General features: G+C 43.7%; 1 protein-coding gene across 1 annotated transcript in view; it reads left to right on the top strand.

Moving 5' to 3' along the window:
* Window positions 1–14,745: 14,745 nt before the first annotated feature.
* ddx24 (DEAD (Asp-Glu-Ala-Asp) box helicase 24) overlaps window positions 14,746–22,227 on the top strand; it is a 14,274-nt gene continuing 6,792 nt past the window's right edge. Inside the window, exons 1-6 of the mRNA XM_079853574.1 lie at window positions 14,746–14,932; window positions 16,156–16,864; window positions 18,478–18,966; window positions 19,565–19,718; window positions 20,305–20,817; window positions 21,450–21,525. Coding sequence (XP_079709700.1) covers window positions 16,159–16,864; window positions 18,478–18,966; window positions 19,565–19,718; window positions 20,305–20,817; window positions 21,450–21,525 — 1,938 coding nt within the window. The 5' untranslated portion in view covers window positions 14,746–14,932; window positions 16,156–16,158. The remainder of the gene's footprint in view (window positions 14,933–16,155; window positions 16,865–18,477; window positions 18,967–19,564; window positions 19,719–20,304; window positions 20,818–21,449; window positions 21,526–22,227) is intronic.

Genomic DNA, 22,227 nt, shown 5'->3' with positions numbered 1-22,227 from the left:
CCATTTATAATACATTTAATTAGTCAATAGCATATTGAATCAAATCATAATCTTATAAATCAAATATTTGTTAATAGCCTGTGTTAATCTTTTCTTTAATTTTCAACTGTAGCCTTAAATTAATTACGTATGCCCTTTTATTGACAAATTGCATTAGAGTGCCCATTATGATCTATTTTAAAATGTCATTTAGTTCTATTTGTATTTTCCTTCATGACTTGTAATTCACTGTGTTATGACAATTACTTGAATTAGTCGCTTATCATTCATTATTTTCATTTCTTTTCTGGTTTCTCATTATCGTTTCTACGTTGTTTTTGATATATTCTTCAATTCAATATTTTTCCTTCATGGTGGAGTTATTATTAATTTGCTACTTGTATATTCATGGGCTTTAACATTAAATTTAAAGAAGGTTTGGTTGATGTTGACTATTGTTTGAACTTGTACTCATCTCTGTTGATTCTCTCTTCTTTGCACAACTTCTTGTGAGCTTCTCACATTCTGCAACTTTTCAGTCATGTGTTTCTGGTCGTTTGTCTTCTTTTTCCCCATTCATGTTGATCATTGTGTGTTGTTGCAATTGGCTTTTTCCTTTTCTCTCTTTGGCAAGGGAAGATCATTGCCAGCATGTCCTTGAACCCTCACTTGCTGTTGTGGGGGGTTGCTGGAGTCGTTTGGTGTATTTTAAGGCATGGACTCAAATGTCAGTTTGCTGATGAATGCACAAGCCTCTTCTGAGATGACAAAGCACAGTCACTGGTTCATTTTGTTTGAATCGTCCCAGAAACCTTCCTGGAATTGAATTGCTCTCATCTGTGAATGAAAACTTCATTATTTCTGTTAGATCATCTGCTCATCTGCTCCATTGTCCTTCTTGGTGTCACCTGTGGAATGGTAATGTGGGCTGAGTGGTGTTCTGTCCCCTTTTGTGTGTTTTCTGCTCATTAGCAGCAGAGCTTAACCCCTATATTACTTATTAGGCATTTTGGACAACACAACCCACTTTGCTACAAGACAAAAGTTACAAGACAATATTTCATACTTTTGACAAAGAGTCAGCTCCATCATGGTATGCTGAAAAGAAAATCAGATGTGTTATTCTCCATCATATTCTGAAAGGAAAGTCAGATGTGTTAGGCACTGCGCAAATGTGGTACTGTTTTATTTTACTATTTTTTCCCCACTTTTTCTATTGCCACTACAGTTTTGACCAGGAAATTAAAGGGATAGTTCAGGATTTTAGACATGAATCTCTATAGCTTCCCCATAAGCAGTGTGGTGCATTGACCATGACTTACCCCCGACAGCGTCCTGTGAGCCGAGCTCCGGTCCAGTTTTGGTCAAGATGAAATTAGTCCGGCAAGTTTGCTGGGGTCACGGCAATAAAGCTTTTTTCTTCTCAAATCAATATGTGTTCAAAAGAGTGATATATTTGCAGCACAAAACCGCTGTCTATGGAGAGGTCAGACCTCGTAATGGCTTGGCACTATTTTCTTCCCCGTCATATCACTGCGCGCTGCCGCTACCTACAGCCAGCTGGGAGCCGCGCACGTGTCACTTTGTTTACAGCTCGTAAAGAGAACGATAACATGTCTGACTACAGCAGCGACGATGACAACATTGACTTCGACACACAGCCAAAAGGATATCTTTACGAACCTGAATACACAGATGACGAGTTACGCCAGATGGAGTTAGAAAGGACAGAAAGAGAGAGGATGGACAGAGAAGTTGAACAAGTTGAAGCTGGAGCCACAAAGCTTGTACAAACTGATCGCTCTTGGTGAGTAGCTATGTTAGCTCGTTCGTGTAGCTGTTCTGAGCACGTAAACACTGCTGTAAACACTGCCGAACAACTGAAAAAGTGGTGTGCGCCTGCGCAGCTCGCAGCTGGCTGTAGGTAGCGGCAGCGCGCAGTGATATGACAGGGGAGAAAATAGTGCCAAGCCATTACGAGGTCTGACCTCTCCATAGACAGCGGTTTTGTGCTGCAAATATATCACTCTTTTGAACACATATTGATTTGAGAAGAAAAAAGCTTTATTGCCGTGACCCCAGCAAACTTGCCAGACTAATTTCATCTTGACCAAAACTGGACCGGAGCTCGGCTCACAGGACGCTGTCGGGGGTAAGTCATGGTCAATGCACCACACTGCTTATGGGGAAGCTATAGAGATTCATGTCTAAAATCCTGAACTATCCCTTTAACCAAATCCATCCATGGTCATTATTTTATTGGGCAGAATATGCCCTGTGGGCCCACATATTGAATATAGATACAGCTGTATAGACAAAATAATTGGTTTGCCTTAGTGTACACCATCTCTCACTCACTCATACTCAGTCACTCATCGGCCATCACACATTCTTGCTTCCGCAGGTTGTGCTCTAAATGCATGGTGCAGTTGAGAGACAGCCAAGTGTAATTTCTCAAATGCATTTTGTCATGTGTTCGTTCACTTTTTCATATTCTTTTTGTTTTGCTCATGAGCTGCTTTAAGAAGAAAATTAGAGATCTCTGCATTATCTTGGATCCATGGCCAATAACATTTCCATCTCATTATCCCAGTTTTGACATCATTTTTGATTTCATAATTTTGGATTTTTGGAATTATTTATCCTTCTCCAATCTATCTCTAGAAAATTATTCAAACAAGATGGAGTGACCAGTATCGTGGTTTTGCAAACAAAAATTCTATCTTTTTCTTTGCCAGAGAATAATTCTATCATGCTTTTAACCCTATTGTTGTTGAAAATAACAGCCCTCACTATACCAAATCCAGCCTCAGTTTGAACTATTTGGTGAGTTGAGCACCCACTTCTCTGTATTTTCTTTTCTTATAGAGCTGGACTTGTACCTATTGAAAAAGCAGAGAGGGTTAGTTTAGCAGAGAATATAAAGAATTGCTATGAGACTAGAGAATAATCAAGAATGAATGAAGTTAATATAATAATTAACCAAATTTGAAGCAGTCTCTAAAGTGATCAAGTAGCCACACCTGTCGTGCCGTAAGGGTCAGTTCTTCCGTGTTTAGATCAGTGTCTGTTGACATGTTTGTCAGCCTTGCCGTCACTTAAAGGCCGTTGCAGAGCGGATTATCTGTTGTTTCTCTGCCTCTTCTTAGTTTGGGATTTAGATCCTGCCAGTTTTGCATCTCAGGATTTCTTCTTTGTTTTCAGGAAAAGTCTCAAGTGAAAGTTTCACCTTTTCCAGCATTAATGCAATCTTTCTCCTTGCTGAGTAGTCAACTTCAGGAGGGAGCTGAAAGTAGGGTGACCACCTGCTAATAAGCCCAAGGGGGGACAAGGGGTATGTTTCTGAGGGACAATGTGGGACACTGTCTGGCGCGGCGGTGCCCCACTGGCAGACTCACTGATAGTGGTTTACCCATTTCTAGCACATACCACCTTGCATAGTATTAATAATGCCCTATTCTCCTAAACGTGTAATTTTTGATGTATGCTCATGAATAGGCCAACCAATGTGTATTTTTTTTCTAAATAAAGACTCATAATATTTTGAACATTCAATGAATTGACAGATGTACTTCCACTTAAGATTTACTATTTAATTTTATTTATTTTTCATTACAATTTATTTACTTTAAATAAATTAATAAATTATAATATAAATGTATAGGATTAACAGGAATTGTAGTTGCTCAACACCACAGGAACAGTTTAAAAAAAAAGTATTTAAAAAAAATACGATTGACCTCGTATTCCCCTCCCTCCATGTCCGATTGAGAAGGACGTTTTGCAAAGGTCACAAAAAGCCCTCTCGGTATCCCCCTCAACACCTTTCAGCCACAAATATTCATTTCCCCATTCTTGTTTCTTGTACTCACACCTTCTCTTTTTAATTGATGATGGCGTTGGCTCTCAGACAGTCTCTTTCTCGAATTTTTCGAATTGGAAAGCGCGCATCTAAAATTTCCTTCCTTCCAAGTGTGTCTGGTATGCGCGTGCGTGCGCTGTCATGACAACAACGAAAAAGTTGACAACAACCTAGTCAGCAGTTCAACTGAGGGGTTTGTGTGGCAACAATAGCGTGCTGAAATGTCAAGTAATGTTCGTTTGTCTGCTTGGGGCTCGAGTATATAGTGCGACCAACTTTTTTTTGAGCAAGCATAGATTATGCGTGACACGGTCTCAATTTGCGTGACGCGTGAATTGGGCTTCAAACGCTGTGCGCGCACGCGCTACGCGGGACGGGTGGTCACCCTAGCTGAAAGCCCCTCATCCACTCTCTTCTTCTCTCTGCAGTTGTGTCTCTGCCCTTTCCCCTCTTGTTGCTTCCATTTGTCACTGAAGGTATCTGGAATTTGAACACTCAGAGATCTGCATGAATCAAATTTAACTTTTACAAATACTAGTTCCAATTGTACTTGAGCTTTTAGCTCTTTATCTACATTCCACTTTTTAACCTGCATCTTTTCACTAGTTCTTTTATATAAAATCTCTCACTGGTTGACCATAGCAGTTCTCCCATTCTATTTTTAGTAAAGCAAGTTCTTCATTGCAGGAAAAAGCAAGCTAGTTCTGTTTTTCTATATCAGCAATAAAATAACTTTGATTATCTGAAAATAATACAATTAAATAATTTTCCCTATCATGAAATCAGACTTCAGTCTTTCTTCTATATTTGCATGCTGTGTTCACAATAATCTAGTATGGTGAATAAAATCTTCCTCAACAAACATCAAGGAATTCCTCTTATTGAATCAACAAATCCCATTTACTACAATTCTAAGATTTCTGTAAAATATTTATGACTGTTCTTGGTCACTCAATCTTGCTCACCTTCAGCACTGCACCAGTTATTTTTATCTTAACACAAACTTATTTATCTGCAACGGAATTTTCCACTCTGTCTTCAGGGATAACGAGATACAAATTTTAGACGTCTTCAGATATAATATATAATATATTAAGCACATGCAATCTTATTTGTATTTATCTATTAAAATATTATTACATTTATTGATTAAATATATATCTTATTATTTTAACTTATGCTATTCTACAATATTCTATATAGTTAATATCTTGAAACAATTGTTTTACCTTACTTTTCTTTCTTTTTTTTAATACACACCATTTTATTCAAGCAACCAGGGTCAGAGGTCACTTATTTTTAACCTACAGGCACAGTCACATAAGACACAGGATCCCATAGACACTTACACACACTCACACACACTATTCTGTACTCCCTGTCAGGTCTGAACAGTACATTAAAATATTCACTCCTCAACACAGTGACACTTTTAACTATCCTATTCCATAGGATTTAGGTAACCCGAGCAGTCCCTCGCTTACAATCAAGGCGGTAATCGTTACGCTAAACCTATACACTTTTAAAACCTCTATTTTCCCAGCTTCACCCGAACAGACTTTTGTTAAAACCGGTAACCGCGAGCTAAACATCTGTGCACATGCTATACTAATCAAAGTAAACACAGATAAACGTCTCAGGTTACGACTGTAACCCTAGTTCCCTGAGAAGGGAACGAGACGATGCGTCAATGACGCTTTGGGAACGCTTCTGCGTGATTGCGTCTGAAGCACTTGTATCAACTAGTCCAATGGCGAGAGTGGGCGTCACGGGCGGGTGACGTGACGACCAGGAAAGGATAAAGGACATCCGGTTTAGATCCGCGTTAGCTTCGAAAAGGGCCGAAGCAAGTCGATCACAGGGATGTAGGAAGTATGGCAAAGTGACGCATCGTCTCGTTCCCTTCTCAGGGAACTAGGGTTACAGTCGTAACCTGAGACGTTCCCTTTCGAGGGAACTCGCGATGCGTCAATGACGCTTTGGGAATGAGAATGCCCAATACGCCATACGAAACAGAACCTGTCTGTGTGAATACTGCACAACTAAGACAAGAGCATTTGAGAACCTGGAGAAGCGCCCAGGTCGAAGTTGCAAAACCTTAAGAATGTGAGCGGAGAGGACCAGGCTGCCGCATACCACATCCTACAGGGATATCTACATATATAATAAGGCTTCTAAGCCGCCATACTCCTGTCCTGGTCAAAAGCACCACGGAAGAAACAACCAAAGGCCCCCTCCCCCTCAGGGAAATACCACCAAAAGGGACATGATTGGCAATAAGGCCGCCACGTACACCTTCAGTGTGGAAGGGGATAACCCTGCGTAAACTGAACCAGCAGTAACTCCAGCACTGTACCAATCGGGCAGTAAACTAGGCCCCACTGTCCGAAACCCGCAATATGAAGTGAAAACCCATCACTTAATACATAAAGTTTCCTCGTGGAGGGAGCTCTGGAGTGAAGTATGGTCTCCACAACCTCAGTTGAGAGACCAAAGTCAATGAGTTGGGCCCCCTCAGGGGCCAAACCCACGGGATCCAAATCTCTGGGCTGGGTGAAAGATCACCCAATCCACTTGAGACTGAAGGTCCCTCCTGACTGGAATCTCCAAGGGAGAGCCGTCGAGGAGAGACACCGGGTACCTAGAACCAGTAGGCACGGCCAGTACGGTTCTACTAGTAGTATAATTATCCATCCCGGCGGACCTTCTCCAGAACTCCTGGGAGCAGAGTAATCAGGGATAAAATGTACAGACGTAGCCTCGGCTATGTCCATACCACAACGTCCAGCCCCAAGGGAGCTGGGTGTGTGAGGGAGAACCAAAGTGGACCGTGCGTCGTATCCTGAGACGCGAAGAGATCCACTTGTGCCTGACCATAAACCCCCCAAATGTGCTCCACCACCTTGGTGTGGAGCCTCCATTCCCCGGGCCTCAGCCCCTGCCTCAACAGGATATCTGCTCCAACATATTTATGTAAGAGACCACCGATGTGTTGTCTGGACGGACAAGCACATGAAGGTCCTTCAGGTCTGGGAGGAATGTCTCAACGCATTGAAGACTGCCATCATCTCCAGGCAAATTACGTGCCAAAAAAGATGACTCCTCCACAGGCCCTGGGATGAGCGGCCTCCTATTACTGCTCCCCAGCCGGTGAGGTAAACATCTGTCGAGATAGCAACTCGATGGCAAAGAGCTCCCAACACCGGAACCTGGGAAATGAACCAGTATTTCCTCCATATAACCAAGGCGCGGAGAAACCGCCGCGTGATCTTGATCGTACGAAGTGGGTTTCCCCTCGGGGAGAACCCTCTGGCTCTGAGCCACCACTGCAAGGGTCTCATGTACAGTAGGCCAAAGGGTATCACATTGGACGCTGCTGCCATGAGGCCCAACAGTTTCTCAAACTGTTTCAAAATGCGTGACTGCTCATGTGAGATAGGAACCAGTATTTCCTCCATATAACCAAGGCGCGGAGACACCGCCGCGTGATCTTGATCGTACGAAGTGGGTTTCCCCTCGGGGAGAACCCTCTGGTTCTGAGCCACCACTGCAAGGGTCTCATGTACAGTAGGCCAAAGGGTATCACATTGGACGCTGCTGCCATGAGGCCCAACAGTTTCTCGAACTGTTTTACAGTGCGTGACTGGCCTAGCTTCAACTCTTTTGTGGCTGTGAGGATAGCAGCTACACGAACGGGCAATAGTGTGGCTCGCATCGTGACTGAATCCCATACCACACCAAGGAAAGTTGTTCTCTGTAATGGAGAAAGCACACTCTTCTTGGCATTGAGTCTCAACCCCAATTTCTTAATCTGAGCGAGGACGACATCTCGATGCCGAACCACTAACTGCTCTGATTCCGCCAGAATCAGCCAGTCATCGATGTAGTTCAGAACGCGTAGCCCTGCAGCCTGACGGGGCCAGAGCTGCATCTACGCACTTTGTGAACGTGCGGGGTGATAGCTAGACCGAATGGAAGCACCCGATAATGGTATTCTTTGCCCCCAATAGAAAACCACAGGAACTTCTTTTGTAGAGGGAGGATGGAAGTAAGCGCCTTTTAAATCTATCGTGACAAACCAGTCCTCGGATCTGATTTGAGTCACGATCTGTTTGAGTGTGAGCATCTTGAACTTGAGTTTCATGACTGCACGATACAACAGACAGAGATCTAAAATGGGACGCAGCCCCCCATCCTTTTTCGGAACAATAAAGTAGCGCTGTAAAACCCCGATTCTCTGTCGGGCGAGTACATCTGCTCTATAGCTCCCTTCGCTAATAGAGACTCTACTTCTTGCTCCATTACCAGAGCCTGCTCGGGATGTACTAACACGAGTAGCACCCCGTTGTAACAAGTTGGAGGAGAACGAAACTGGATTCTGTAACCTCTCTCTATTATCTGCAGGACCCATGGAGATATATTCGGCAGATTCTTCCACTCTGTCAGAAAATCTACTAAGGGTACCAGTCTCTCGAGACTGACCTCTGATGTTATTGTAACAGCCACTTCGGTGACCTGAAGCATCCTGGCAGGAAACAGCCGAACTGACTGTTTTTGAACCCCCCTAAGAGGGTGCGAGTTTGACACGGTGTCGTGGTGACACTGAGCCATGTGCTCGCTGGAGACCGCTGCGCCCCGAGACCAAGGGTGCGGGGTTGGCAGAACGGCCTCCTGAGGGCACCGAGGTGGGGCGGGCACCGTATACTGAGGTGAACACCGCTCCACCCCGGTCGGGGTTGCCCCCAGAGGTCTGACACCAGTGGCATCAGGACCTTGGCCGAAGCCTTTTTCACAGAAAAACAGTCCTCAGATCCATCTTCTGCTTTAAAGGCTTCTGTTGAGAATGCCGTTCTGGTCCCCAATCTTTCTGAGGGGGAGCACAGGAAATGACACTCTAACTGTACAAGGAGTTTGTTAATGGCTAGGGCTGCTCCGCCCAGCAGCCCCATTTATGAAGTTATAAACTACAAACTCATTGTACACAGGAGATTGAGATGGTTTTTAGAATCTTCAATTCCCTTAACTCAATGCTCAGCACATAATTTTACCATTTAATTCCTCCAAATAAAATGTAGTAAAAGATCAACCAGACAAGTTACACAGTCTGGATGAAATGCTGAACTTATACATGAATCTAACTAATGAAAGTCAGATAAGCAAATTTAAATGCAGCCCACTTATTTAATTCCTCAGAATCAAACAGCAAAAGATCAACCAGACAAGATAATATAGTCTGTGGCTGAATATATATTTATATATAAGCTTATATATAAAAATAGTTTCAACATACAATAAAAGAATCCTAAATTCGTAGCTTGCAATACATGTTTATCACTTTAATCAATGCATTGCATTTGTATAACCACTGGACTCTTATTGCAGTCTTTTTTTTTAAATAAACAGTAGCATGGGGAAACTCTTGATAGTGCACACATCGGTAATGTTCATGACTGAACGTATCCAGTCCACTATTATTGTTATTGCAGACCCCGTAATCTACGCGCTGCCTCAGCACACGCGAGATCCGAGATCGAGTAACAGAATCTTTATTGCAGACCCGTAATCTACGCGCTGCCTCAGCAAACGCGAGATCCGAGCCAAATAATCTTTATTGACTTTCTTCCCTCGAGAAGAAAGCCATCGGGAGCAGAGCTAAACTCTCAATAGTGCAAAAGATACACGTCGGGAATTTATGAATGAACACTGTCAGTCCCCTTATTTTACTAGAGCTGACCGTGCATGCTCCACTCCCAAACAAACAACACATGAATCGCGTGTGTCCCCACTCGTAATGAAGCGAGGGCAGGGAGGAACACACAATCCAAAGCTGTTTGCTCCCCATACTCCTGTCTAGATATATATAATATGCTTGCATCGATGCTCAGCACTCTACCTCCTCAGAGATAGACTGCTGAAACACCGGGCTCTCTAATCAGGACGGAAGAAGCCGCGGCGCGGGCTTCCGATCGCAGAGAGAGAGCGCTGGATCCCCCGGATAAAAGCAGAGAAAAGGCGGAGCCCGTCTCTAACCTCTCCGCGAGATCCATTTGCGAACCCACAATACCAACTTCCGTGCTGCCTCGGCAACACGGGGTCGGCACTGCGAGGAACGCGAGCCTGAACACCCTCCTCAAAGAGTGACAAGCGGGAACGGAGCGAGTACGATAGTAACTCGCAATGCTCATAGTCCGCACCCTCGAGCGCTGACAGAACATGCTCCGTTCCAAACAAACAACACATACATCGTGTGTATCCCCACCCGTAAAGACAGAGGGCAGGGAGAAACACACGATATAAGGTTGTTTTGTTCGCCATAATATCTATGCTTGTGACAGACAACAATAAATAACACAGACAGTATAACACAGAGCGCTTGCTGAGGCACAGAAGCTAACGCGGATCTAAACCGGATGTCCTTTATCCTTTCCTGGTCGTCACGTCACCCGCCCGTGACGCCCACTCTCGCCATTGGACTAGTTGATACAAGTGCTTCAGACGCAATCACGCAGAAGCGTTCCCAAAGCGTCATTGACGCATCGCGAGTTCCCTCGAAAGGGAACCACTGATATCCTTTATCAGTAAATACAAATCCTTGCCATCCTCAAGGCCCTCTTGACAAGTAAACACAACTTAAAGGGATAGTTCACCCAAAAATGATTTCATCATTTACTCACCCTCAAGTTGTTTCAAACCTGTAAGAATTTCTTTTTTTTCTGCTGAACACAAAAGAAGATATTTTGAAAAATGTCTGTAACCAAACAGTTGATGGACCCCATTGACTAACATACTGTAGTAGGAAAAACAAATACTATGGAAGTCAATGGGGTCCACAGATCGTACGTATGTCAAATCTCTTAGCGCTAAATCAGCAGTACCAGTACTTCAAATAATCCACAGAGAATTACTTCAAATACTGGCAAAGACTATCGGGAGCTCCCCCACACTATTACCAACTACTTGACATCTACAAAGACAATGCATGCAATTATTTCTGGAATCAAAGACCCCTCTTCACTTTTTAAGTTCTTTGAATTTGGAGAAGCTTTTCTTACCACATCCGGGCCACTGGCGACAAACCCATACTCTAAACAAAAGCAATAATGCTCACCTCAAGGTACAGTGCACTGTCTGTGTCAGTCGCCAGCGATCCCTTCGTGGCTCCTTCAGCTCCTAAGCCACGCCCCATCTGGGGTGCCATTAGTTGTGGTTTCATTATTTCTTTTCAGGGAAATGACTTCAGAGATATTTGATGCCAGAAATATTAGACTTTATTTACAAACAAAGCCAAGTGCCCCTCTGCAGAAAGACCCTCCTGCAAAATTGTCCAGCTAACATATATACCTACATCCTTGTGGTAATGCATTCTATAGATTATTTTGAGAAATAGTTTGTACCATGTGACATTACTGAAATGAGTTTGTACCATGTGACTTTACTGAAATGAGTTTGTACCATGTGACTTTACCATGTGAAATAGAATTCTCTGCTGCAACAACACATTCTGCTCTCAGGCTTCCAAAGTCAAGCCAAAGTCACACACAGAGGAAATAATAGTGTACAGTGTATAGTTAAATTACTTATTATCTAAATAATAAAATCTTCAACATGGACCACCGCTGACTCCGGTTTCCGCTCAGCTCCTCAGCGAAAAACTACTGGTGCGTGCATCCACTTCTGTATTTATACCCATGCTGCGGGACGGAGCGTGTGATGCAGTTCACGCACGCCAATGTGGATTGGCTCATTTTTACAATACAACTTACAAAAGATGGCAGGCTCCCTAGCGTGATCCCAACCAGTCATAACGAACGACTACATCTCCGTTCCCTCCTTCAGGGAACAAGGGATACATACGTAACTGAGACCCGTACGTACCCGCAGGAGATGCTGGACAGTGAGTGTGTCCCCTCCATGTTCAAAGTTTATGGGGTGGCTAAAGCAGCACATCATGCCCCTGTAGCCGGCCAATCGATCTGGAAACACAACTTACTCGTTAATGAATGAGGCATGAGGCATGTTCGTCAGAAGGCTGAACCCTCCATGCCTGTGCTCGGTCCCGTCTCTGGACCTCTCCACAGTCCTTAGGGCACTTCAGGGCCCACCCTTTGAGTGCTCGAGTCAGCTGACCTCCAGTCCCTCTCGCTGAAGACTGCCCTCTTGATGGCTTTAGCATCAGTCAAACAATCGACCTTGGAAAAATGATTACCAGCAACACTGTGAGCATTGAGGGCCTTAAGAAATCAGTTGACTCTGTGTTTGAAGAAGTAAACGCCTTGAAAACAAACATGAAAAGCAGCAAAACTACCGCCAACTTATACAGCACCAAAATCCACGAACTTGAGCAAAGACTGAACGATGCCGGACGCTATCAGCGGAGATGAACCTCCGTCTGTACGGAAGATAATGAACATCTTGAGTTATTCACACTTCAAAGCCAATTAGAGGATATTAATAAAAGGAGGGCATTAGATCTAGACAGAGATGTGAAAAGGGTGAACAGAATTCGGCATATTTCTTTCAATTAGAAAAATTCCATGGTAAAATGCATTTGAATATCATTGGTACCATAACACATGATTCAAAGGAGATTGCAGATTACTGTTCCACCTTTTATAGCACTCTTTACAAATCAGACTTTAATGGAAATGATTCCTCTGTTTTTATATTTAGTCTAACTAATTTGAAATCTATAAATGAAGATCAAAAGGAATATTGTGATAGTTCTATATGAATAAAGGAAGTCCTTCAAGCTATTACAGAGCTCAAGTTTAATAAATCCCCTGGTGTAATTCTATAAAACCTTTTCAGAAGAACTTGCTCCTTTTCTTTTTCATCTTCTCTTACACTGTATTGAGTATGATCCTGTCGACCCGACACAAGGCCTAATCATCGTAATTCCCAAACCAGAAAAAGACACTTTCATTTTAGACAATTGGCGACCAACTTCCCTACTTAATAATGGTTATACAATTTTAGCCTCTATATTAGCTTCTAGAATTAAGAGAACTTTGGATTTTATTATCGCTGACACACAGTCAGGTTTTATGCGTAATATACACATTTAAAATAATATTTGCTTGGTATTAGACCTTGTTGATTACCCACATCTATATCCCGACGAGAGTTTAATTCTTTTCTTAGACTTCCATAAGGCCTTCGACACTGTTGAACATCATTTCATATATTCGGCCCTTATACAAAAATAATGTGGTTTTGGTGATTTCTTTATAAATTCCATTAAAACTTTATATCGTAATGCAAATTGTTCAATCCAGCTGCGTAATGGACCAGATTCAGTCTCTGTCGTGGAATCAGAGAGGGATGCCCTATTCCCCATATTTATTTTTACTTTGTTCTCAACTTCTTGCAGATCAAATTATCATTAGTAAACTGGCAAACGATACCCCTCTTTATTATTTAAAAGATGCAGAAGAAATACCTTTAGCCCTTAAGATTATCCATTCTCTAAAGCTTCAGGGCTTTACCTGAATATAAGTGTGAATTAATGTCTCTTAAAAAACATAATTTTCTGTCAATTTGTAATATTCCCATTAAATATGAAATCACATATTTATGCATTAAGATTGTAAAGAATGAAGAGGAATGATGTAAGATTAATTTTACCCCAGAAAACTGAAATGAGTGGTTCCTGAGAGACCGGTCCTCGAGGGGGGGCACTGATCTCCAGACAGTCAATGATAATACTTGTAGAGATTATTGATAATATGCTGTTTAACTTCTTATGGAAAAATTAAGTACATTTTATTTTTTACATTTTTAAATAAAATATAAGGAATCTGTGGTTATGAACTCAACTGAAAATGGAGGCCTGAACTTCTTAGACTGTACCACCCTCAGTCACACTTCAGAGTTAACTGGATTAAGCAATTCCTCTATCTATCTGGAATATTATACCTGACTTTATCTTTCACAAGAAAAACTCTCTGGTCGTCTTTAATTCCTTTTGCTTTGTGACTACAGCATTACCAAACGTCCTTTAAAACTATCTAATGTTCACAGATGCTTCTTTCTCAGAATTTAATCTATAAACACTTCTCTCCAAACATGTGATCATCACCATCTCGCCTATCTGGAATAATAAGAGCATTCTGTATTTAAAAAAAAGTCTTTAATTCTTATGAATTGGTTTTGTAATTATATAGTTTTTGATAGCCAATATAACCATGAATGACTTATGTTGACCTATCGAATATCTTTCTAAATATAATGTTCCAGTCACCCCTAAAGATGTTTCTGTTCCCTCTGGTCTAAAAAGGCCTCTTAGGAACGCCTGTCTCCAGACTCGTGGATCCCGCTGATAAAGGCCGTATCCGTTTCTCTCTTTCCGATACTAAAATAATAAGTGTTGTGTACAGGCTTTGTTTCATAGGGATATCATCTCCAGACCTGCTATTATATCATTCTGGAATGGTTGTGCTGATAATCTGTTGTGGAGTAAAATCTGGAAACTTCCTCATAAATATTTAATCACAAACTAAATCAAATACATTTCTCTTAAACTCATTTATACATATTACCCATGTAAATCTGTACCCATCTTGTGAACAGATTTGATTGTGATATTGATACATTTTGTACATTTTGTGGTCTACATGATGAAACATTGTATCATTTATTTTGGAGTTGTCCTCATTCAGTCAGATTTATCTTCTTTATTAAGGCTCATATCATGCCCAGCTTTCAACTGTGCTTTAAAAATGTGTTATTTGTTTTTCCTCTTATGACAATTCTTATCATTAAGTATATTACTTAGTTAATCTGCTACTTCTTTTAGCTAAATTTAGTATTCGTTTCTCAAATACCCCGCTATGAGTAAACGTGACCCCAGACGGTATTTTCAAGAGCGGTGTGGAGGGGTGTTCAGAGCTGTCTGTAACACACGTGGGAACAGCATTAGGTTTGGGAGGGTCTTCCTGCCACGTGCTGACGAGAGTCTCTCTGATTGGCGGGTTCGCGCTGACGAGAGTCTCTCTGATTGGCGGGTTCGCGCTGACGTCACCTCCATCATGGCGGCGCCCTCGTGTTGTGCGTGTGTGTGAACAGTGTGTGACAAAACACAGACAACTACATGTAAGATTTACCTTTAATTTCACAACGAATGCTGTACAACACTCGTGTTGAGAACTAATCGCGTTTTATCAGTGAATGTTTGTCTAATGCTATAGTTTATATCGAAGTGAAGGCTAATGTGCGTGTTGTAGATTGTTGTTGAAGATTGTCAGAAACATTCAGTGATATTTTCTGCACTACATGAACATAAATACAATATTACCTTGTTTTGCATAGTATTATAACACTTTATTTTACCGTGTCCTTGTTACATATTTTACCTGTACTTACTGTAGTAATGACACTGACAGTAAGTTATGCACAATTATAGCAACCAAACGATAACCTTAATCCTATATTGTTAATTAGTATAACTCAGAGCTTAAACACGGACACCTTAACATGAAGTGTAACCTTTTGTGATAATGCCATGCTATTTTTGTTTAAGTATCTTTATATTCCTATTATAGTTTTCGTCATTTCAATGAGCTCATTGTTTCTGCCTTACATTATTACATTTTTAGATAACTGTGATTGTGTACTTTTCTGAAATGCAGAGCTTATACGGTCTCCTGATAACAGATCACTGTAACTGTGAAGTGGACTCATCTGTTCAGATGTGTTTGTGAAAAGCCCTAGACAAATAAATGTGAATTGAATTGAATTATTACAGTCAGCTTTTATATGTATGTATACAGTGTTTACATGATGAGTTGCTGCAGATCTCTTTATCTCCAGCCCATATTCAGCTCACACAGACCCAGAGTCCTGTATATATATATTATATTAAGATTATAGAGTAAATGCTTATATAATAGGGTAAATTAAGGGTAAGATGACCCACCTTAATTATGTCTCCTGACCATTCAATAGATGACACAAACTCTCATCTCATCACTCTTGGTGAATATGCTATTCTTAATGTTATGAATGTGCCGACGCACACATATGGCAGTACCGCGGTATTACTGTGCCTGTGCTACACTGCTGTTCCCCTGACTCCGCCCCTCTCTCTGCCCCTCTCTCTCTACCCCTCTGACTCCGCCCCTCTCTCTCTGCCCCTCTGACTCCGCCCCTCTCTCTCTGCCCCTTTGACTCCGCCCCTCTCTCTCTACCCCTCTGACTCCGCCCCTCTGACTCTGCCCCTCTCTCTCTACCCCTCTGACTCCGCCCCTCTCTCTCTGCCCCTCTGACTCCGCCCTCTCTCTCTCTGCCCCTCTGACTCCGCCCTCTCTCTCCCGCAGGAGATGAAGATGAAGAAGAAGGTGAAGGTGAAGAAGGCCGGCGGCCGCCTGCTGTCCTCCCGGAGAGGGATCGTGGTGCGGGGCCAGTGGAGGGCCGTGGATGTGGACCCCAGCCTGTTCTCGGACCAGGGGCTGGACGGCCTGGTGTGCTTCGAGGAGCTCACCGACTACTCCCTGGTGGAGCCCGAGAGGGCCGTCGCTGTGCGGGAAACCACTCCGAAAGACAAGAAGAAGAAGAGAAAGGCCAGCGAGATGGAAGCTGGAGAGCAGCCGCAGTCTGACGCTGAGGAAGAGCCTGATGAAGAGAAGAGCAAGAGGCAGAAGAACAACGAACCCGAGGAGGAGTCCCAGGATGAGCCGGAGCAGATCCCACAGGACGAGTGTTCTGACGTGACTCCAGACACACAACTCAAGACATCCCACAAGAAGAAGAAGAAGAAGAAGAAGCAGAAGAAGCAGCAGCAGAAGCCAGCGCTGGCCGAAGCTCCGGCTGCGAGTGGGAAGAAGAGCCGGAACTGGAGCAGCGCGGCGCTCGAGGACCCCGAGGCTCCGGGGACAGACGTGTCCGCGTGGAAAGACCTGTTCGTGCCGGCGCCGGTTCTGAAAGCTCTCAGTGCGCTGGGGTTTTCAGCGCCGACTCCCATCCAGGCGCTGGCGCTGCCGCCGGCCATCCGGGACCGACTGGACGTGCTGGGAGCGGCCGAGACCGGTGAGTGCCCATCCCGATCCCCATCCCAATCCCTATCCCCATCCCGACTCCAGGAGCAATCATGCCTGGGGAAAGCTGGATTATGAGGACATAAAGAGTCAAAATATACACAAAATGTCAAAAAAACATTTAAACTTTTATCTCACAATTTTGACTTTTTATGGCATAATTATGATATAAGTCAAATTTATGAATTAATATCTCAAAATTATTATTTGGTATGGCAATTTTAACTTGTAATAATTCTGATGTACAAAAGCATGTTTCAGGTGTTCACACACGTGTGTTAGGAGGACCCTGTGCGTCTCTGAGGTTAACGTGAAGTGTAGTCAGTCATCACTAGGACCAGGAATCAAACATCACCAGAGCTGTTGTTTTTGGGCAATATTTGTTATTTTGTTTTATTTTCGGCATCGGCTGAAGTTTTCCTGTTTGCGATGTGAAGTTGGGGCTTTTATTGTGACAGCGCTGAGCACAACATGAGCTCTTATTCGGTCTTCACTAGCTCTGCCTAATAACTGAAAGGCAAACGCTATTATGCTTCATATACTGTCAGCATTCATTTTAAACAAGTCTGTGAATTATTAGATTAGCGCTCTTATTAGAGTGCATTAAAATGCTTTGTAGACAAGTAAACAGTAATTCAATAAAAAACACAGGCAAATAACAAACAACAGGACAAATACAGCACTGTTGTGCATATAAGTGCTTTAAGTTAGTCAGGTCTGTATCCAACAGTTAGGGGTATCCCCATTTTCTGGGATTTTATCATTAATTAAACGATATTTAGCTGAGTGTGTTGCTGTTGGTACTTTGGCAGGTTTAGGGCTGTCGTGGACAGCTGACTCTTAACGGTTTTAAATTCTTCATATTCTGTGTTTACAGCAGGGACAGAAATATTTTTTTCCAATACGTTTCAATTGATTTTTACCTTTATAAATCCATAGTTAAAACCTAATTATATGCATGCATCATCTTTTATGTCAATTTCATAAATTTAATCAAATTCATTTATAATAATAAAACTCAATCGGACTCTATTCACAGCCTTGACTCGACCTCAGTGCTGCATTTGACACTGTCGATCACAACATACTTCTGGACCGGCTGGAGAACTGGGTGGGGCTTTCTGGGATAGTCCTAAAATGGTTCAGGTCATACTTAGATGGGAGAGGTTATTATGTGAGTATAGGAGACCATAAGTCTGAGTGGACATCCATGACATGCGGAGTCCCTCAAGGCTCAATTCTTGCACCACTCCTGTTCAACCTGTATATGCTCCCAATGAGCCAAATAATGAGAAAGAACCAGATCTACCACAGCTATGCAGACGACACACAGCTCTACTTTAGATTTCTAAATTTCTACTTTTTTTTATATATATATCCTTTAGTCTCAACATCTCTTATTAATATTCTGCACACTTATATGATAATAAACCCAACAGATCACTCAGATCATTAGGATCACATCAGAAACACCAAGGGTTCGCTCTAAGCATGGCGAGTCCGCTTCAGCTGTTATGCTGGAACAGCTTCCATAAGATCAGATGTGCTCCTACAGTATCACGTTCACATCCAGACTCAGAACACTTCTGTTCTTATCGACTGCAGGCAGTGGGAAGACGCTGTGTTTCGGTATTCCGATGATCCACATGATTCTGGAATGGAAGGAAGCGTCGAGCCACGAGCAGACGGATGAACGCAGGAACCCTGATGATGCCGAGACGCGTGTGGAGAGTCTGTACCTGCCGTCGGACACGAGTCCTGCGAGAGAGGCGAGCGATGAGCCACAGGAGGACGAGGAGGACTGCAGCGCTCCTGATCCAGCTGGACCGGACGATGAGGCCGAGAGTGGTGTGGACTGCAGCGCTCCTGATGGAGGAGCGGATGACTGTGCTAGCGCTGATGGAGGAGCGGATGACTGTGCTAGCGCTGATGGAGGAGCGGATGACTGTGCTAGTGCTGTTGAAGCTGGAGCGGATGACTGTGCTAGCGCTGATGAACCGCAGAAGCAGCCGCTGCTCGGTCTTATCCTGACCCCCACCAGAGAGCTGGCCGTTCAGGTCAAACACCACATCGATGCCGTGGCTCGCTTCACAGGTCAGTGTGGCTTCATCTGATATACAATATATGTGTGTGCTATTGTGATGGTGTGGTGATGTGAAGTTGAGCAGGTATCAAGACAGCATTAGTGGTGATGTGATGGTGTGGTGATGTGAAGTTGAGCAGGTATCAAGACAGCATTAGTGGTGATGTGATGTAGGGCTGGGCGATATATCGCATGACATTGTTAGGCGCATCTCGTCAGTAAAGCCGGTTCCTTGATTAGTAGTAAATCGCCATCGCCTGCCTTCAGATGGAGCGGCATTCACTACACAGAGCCGCAGTTCACTGACAAGCTGAGCCATATCGCATTAGTGATCACAGGCGATACGTCCTCGATATTAATGCGATATGGCTCAGCTTGTCAGTGAACTACGGCTCTGTGTAGTGAATGCCGCTCCATCTGAAGGCAGGCGATGGCGATTTACTACTAATGGTAGTGATGGTGTGATAATATTGTGATGATTTGATTGTGATGGTGTGGTGATGTGATGGTGTGGTGATGTGATGGTGTGGTGATGTGATGGTGTGATGGTGTGTTGTGTGGTGATGTGATGGTGATGTAATGATGTGATGGTGATGTGATGTTGAGCAGGTATCAAGACTGCGCTAGTGGTGGGTGGAATGGCGATGCAGAAGCAGCAGCGGATGTTGATGCGACGGCCCGAGATCATCATCGCCACACCAGGACGCCTGTGGGAGTTGATCAAAGAGAGACACGCACACCTGCAGGACCTGCGACAGCTGCGGTACCTCACACACACACACACACACAATATCAACACACACACACACACAATATCAACACACACACACACACACACACAATATCAACACACACACACACACACACACAATATCAACACACACCCATCACAATATTAACACACATTCAGACTATATATAAGTTATTTTTTCTCTAGATTTTTTTACAGAAAGTCATGAACAACAGCTATACATTATTTACTGCAAAATCAGCACTAGTCTGAAATTAATAATATACACAGTGACCACTTACTCGACTCTGAGTAATTTAAGCACCTCTGATTGGCCGATCGGTGCTCAACAGACATGTCTGTGATTGGCTACAATGCTCCGCACCGCTATATGTTGTAAATACAAACCTTTGACGCTGTTTTACACACACACACACACACACACACACACAGGAGCGTTTGAAAGAAGCGTCTATCAGCTGTCATACTCCTGAAATTGGCTTACTGTCGTCATAAGCACAACTTTATCATTATTACTGCGATAAACACAGCATCTTATGTGGTCGGCAAAGCTAGTCTGGCTAATGTTGTCTGTACTGCTGCTCTTCCTCATCCTCAGGTGTCTGGTGATCGACGAGGCCGACCGCATGGTGGAGAAGGGCCACTTCTCGGAGCTGGAGAGTCTGCTGGAGATGCTCAACACGACGCACTCTAACCCCAGGCGGCAGACGTTCGTGTTCTCGGCCACGCTGACCCTGGTGCACAGCCTGCCACTGCGCCTGACGCAGAAGAAGAAGAAGAGGGCCGAGCAGCGCAGCAAGCTGCAGATCCTCATGGAGAGGGTGGGCATGAAGGACAAGCCCAAGGTCATCGACCTGACGCGCAAGGAGGCCACGGTGGAGACGCTGACGGAGAGCCGCATCAACTGCACCAAGGAGGACAAGGACCTGTTCCTGTACTACTTCCTGCTGCAGTTCCCGGGCCGCAGCATGGTGTTCGCCAACAGCATCGACTGCATCAAGCGGCTGACGGCGCTGCTGACCATCCTGGACTGCGCTCCGCTGTGTCTGCACGCTAACATGCACCAGAAGCAGCGGCTGAAGAACCTGGAGCGCTTCGCTGAGAAGGACAGGTGAGAGACACGGCTCTGCTCCAGCCGGATACACTGATGATGCACTGACGTCTCGCAAATCAAACACTTCAGCCGGAACAGCAATTTTAGGTTTCGGCGGAAATTATTTTAAAGGGCTGACATCACTGACTGAAACAATGATGTTTATTAAAGGTGACAAATTATGCCCCTTTCACAAGGTGTAATATAAATCTATGATGTCTCCAGAATGTGTCTGTGAAATACCAGATAATTTATTATAACTTGTCAAATTTGCCCCTTTTTGGGTGTGAGCAAAAATGTAAATGAGCTTTAGCCCCGCCTCCGTTCAGAAGAGGGCGGAGTCTTTACACAAGCTTCAGAAACTCCGGCAATAACAGAACAGGCCAATCTCCCTCATCCAGAATCCCAGTATAACCAGTAGCGAGTGCAGCCTTATGGAGAGACTCAGGAAGAGCTTCTGAATGTTAGTGGAGACATTTCTGTAGTTGTTGTGGATTTACACTGATCATCTCATCATCATGTTTCTGAGTCTGAATCTCAGTGCTTCACTACACCTGATAAACAGTTCAGCGGAATAAGCTTCAGACACTAGATGAAGTGTGTGTGTGTGTGTGTGTGTGTGTGAGGACTCACTCTCTCTCCTCTCTCAGTTGTGTGCTGCTCACCACAGACGTCTCGGCTCGAGGGCTGGACATCCCCAACGTTCAGCATGTGATCCACTATCAGGTACTGTGTGTGTGTGTGTGTGTGTGTGTGTGTGTGTGTGTCACTGAGCACCTCATCATCTGTGTGTGTGTCACTGAGCACCTCATCATCTGTGCGTGTGTCACTGAGCACTAGAGATGCGCGGATGGGCTATTATTTCATCCGCAACCGCATCACAAAACTCATCATCCGTCCGCCATCCATCCGCACCAACGTTTTTGACCAATTTTCAAAACCGCACCCGCCCGCCATCCGCTGATTGGGCGATGCAAGACGCTGCTGACGACAGCCGCGAGACTAGAAAACTCTCTTACCTCAGAATATCAGCAGTGAACTCCGTCTCCGATCGGCGCACGGGGACAAAAATAAATAAATAGCCTAAATTAAACACACTTCGGCAAACCTGACCTTATCTGATAGGCTACTGTACTATATTTTCGTTGTAGCCTAATAGAAAACGCATTTTGGCACATTATTTCAGCATGCTGCTATTTAGCCTAGTACTAATGAATGCCTATTGCACTATTTTTTAGCAAATAGATAGAAAGCTTGAATAAAATAACAAGTAATTTACATTATAGGCTAATTAACTCTACGCACTGTCGTGTCAGGGTGACGACTATAGGACGAGCCTGTTCTGAAGACTCCCGTTAATTTTGAATGCACGGGAAGAGAGCGGAGAGCGCGTCTTTCAGACACAGTGCAATTCATTTTATACCAACA

The sequence above is a fragment of the Squalius cephalus genome, assembly GCF_949319135.1.
Source record: "Squalius cephalus genome assembly, chromosome: 20".
In the NCBI taxonomy this organism is placed as follows: Eukaryota; Metazoa; Chordata; class Actinopteri; order Cypriniformes; family Leuciscidae; genus Squalius; species Squalius cephalus.
Note: the sequence above shows the minus strand (reverse complement) of the source record. Positions and strands in the feature narration are given on the sequence as shown.